The sequence below is a fragment of the Octodon degus genome, unplaced genomic scaffold (assembly GCF_000260255.1).
Source record: "Octodon degus isolate 3935 unplaced genomic scaffold, OctDeg1.0 scaffold00001, whole genome shotgun sequence".
In the NCBI taxonomy this organism is placed as follows: Eukaryota; Metazoa; Chordata; class Mammalia; order Rodentia; family Octodontidae; genus Octodon; species Octodon degus.
This window is the reverse complement of record NW_004524577.1, coordinates 8,043,601-8,045,686: the sequence shown is the minus strand read 5'-3', so window position 1 is coordinate 8,045,686 and position 2,086 is coordinate 8,043,601. Positions and strand designations below refer to the sequence as shown.

Here is a 2,086-nt window from a genome sequence, read left to right as displayed (position 1 = left end):
TTTTTTTTTTTTTTTTTGTATTTTAGGGGAAGGGTCTACAGGGTGTTTGGAGTCTCATTACTAGATCATATTTGTACTGATCTGCCTGTTTACAGCCTCCCAAGAGCTGGGATTACACACGTGTGCCACCACGACCAGTCCCCATTGCCACGCCCCGGGGGCGGCTTGGCATGGCAGGCCCAGGGATTGAACTCCTGGCCTCTATGCCTGCTTGCAGGCGCTTTAATCCACTGAGCTATTCGGCTGGCCCGTTGTCAGAATTTTAAATTGAGCCAGGTGTTCTGTTTCTGTCCTGCTTGGCAATCTTGCCTGACTGGTGCACAGGGACCCCTCCTGCCCTGGCCAGTCCCGGGATCATCCAGGTCTTCTTCTGATTGGCTAGTGCCTACTCTGGCAGGCTGCTGACTGTTTTCCTTGTCACCCTTGACACATGGAAGCCCCCAAACACAGCAGCTGTCTGTCTCCCCCCCCAGGCCTGCCGCTCCTGCTGCCCCCCACCACGCTGGTGGCCCTGGCTGACAGCTGGCTCCGAGAGGACTGTCCCGGCCTCAACTTCGCAGCCCTGGCCACCGGAGCGGGCCCCTCCCGGGCTGCGCTGTGGGCCAAATCCCCTGGCATCCTGGCTGGACGCCCTTTCTTCGACGCCGTCTTTGCTCAGCTCGACTGCCAGGTGTCCTGGTTCCTCCCTGAGGGTTCGAGGCTGAAACCTGTGGTCAGGGTGGCTGAGGTGCGGGGCCCTGCTCACCGCCTGCTGCTGGGGGAGCGGGTGGCCCTGAACACGCTGGCCCGCTGCAGTGGCATTGCGAGTGCTGCAGGTGCAGCGGTGGAGCTTGCCAAGGCCGCTGGCTGGGCTGGTCGTGTGGCCGGCACGAGGAAGACCACCCCGGGCTTCCGGCTGGTGGAGAAGTACGGTCTGCTGGTGGGTGGAGCCGCCTGCCACCGCTACGACCTGGGCGGGCTGGTGATGGTGAAGGACAACCACATTGTGGCCGCCGGCTGTGTGGACAAGGTGTGCGCCTCGCCCTGGCCTGACCCCCACTTGCCACAGCCCCTCCACCCACCAGCAACCACTGCCTGGTGACACGCCATGACAGAGAGGCCAGGGACAGGGCTCCTCTACTCCACCCTTCCAGCGTAGGCTGGGGAGGCAGACCCCCTGCCTTTCTTTTCTTCTCAGCTGCTTGGTCTGATGTTCAAGAGCAAGAACAGGAAGCAGGAGCGGTGGTCACAGGCCTGTGCTCCCAGCATGTCAGGACGCTGAGGCAGAAGCATCTGAGCAGCCCAAGGTAGTGGGTGGGTCCTTGTGGTGGCTGCTTGAGTTCACTGGGCCTGTTTCCCCAGACTGGCCTCGAACGTGAGTCCCTTCTGTCTGAGCTTCTGGAGGGCTGGGGTCATGAGCAGGCACCATCACCCCTGCTTGCGGCACAGGATCGTCCTGCCTCAGCCTCCCTAGTGCTGCCATTAGAGGCGTGACCACCGTGCCTGCTCTAGTTTTAGTATTCAGGATCAGACTGAACTCAGGGCTGTTTGTTTTTCAATCCATGAAGTGATAATTTCTGATTCATCTCAAGTCCAATCAAGGTTGGGGAGATAGCTCAGTAGAATAAGTGCTTACATGGCAAGCATAGGGTCCTGAGTTCAATCCCCAGTACCACACAAAAAAAAGAAAATCATCAAGTCCAATCAGTACTGCTCCCAGCTCCTTAGCCCAGGGCCCGTGCCCCAGCCCCCATGTCCCCCCATGCTGTCCACAGGCTGTGCAGGGCGCCAGGCGGGCAGCTGGCTTTGAGCTGAAGGTGGAGGTGGAGTGCGGCAGCCTGCGGGAGGCGGAGCAGGCGGCCAGCGCTGGAGCTGACCTGGTCATGCTGGACAACTTCAAGCCTGAGGTGAGGCCGGGCTGATTCCGGGGTGCGGCTGGGGGCGCTCTCACCTGCCATGGCCTGTGTCCCGCAGGAGCTGCACTCCACAGCTGCCGCGCTGAAGGCCCGGTTTCCTGGGGTGACTGTGGAGGCGAGCGGGGGTGTCACCCTGGACAACCTCCCCCAGTTCTGCGGGCCTCACGTCGACGTCATTTCCTTGGGGATGC

General features: G+C 60.9%; 1 protein-coding gene across 1 annotated transcript in view; it reads left to right on the top strand.

The window, feature by feature from the left end:
* The window catches only part of Qprt (quinolinate phosphoribosyltransferase), a 21,537-nt gene that overhangs the window by 17,522 nt on the left and 1,929 nt on the right, over positions 1-2,086 (top strand). Inside the window, exons 2-4 of the mRNA XM_023709856.1 lie at positions 474-1,009; positions 1,755-1,886; positions 1,954-2,084. Coding sequence (XP_023565624.1) covers positions 474-1,009; positions 1,755-1,886; positions 1,954-2,084 — 799 coding nt within the window. The remainder of the gene's footprint in view (positions 1-473; positions 1,010-1,754; positions 1,887-1,953; positions 2,085-2,086) is intronic.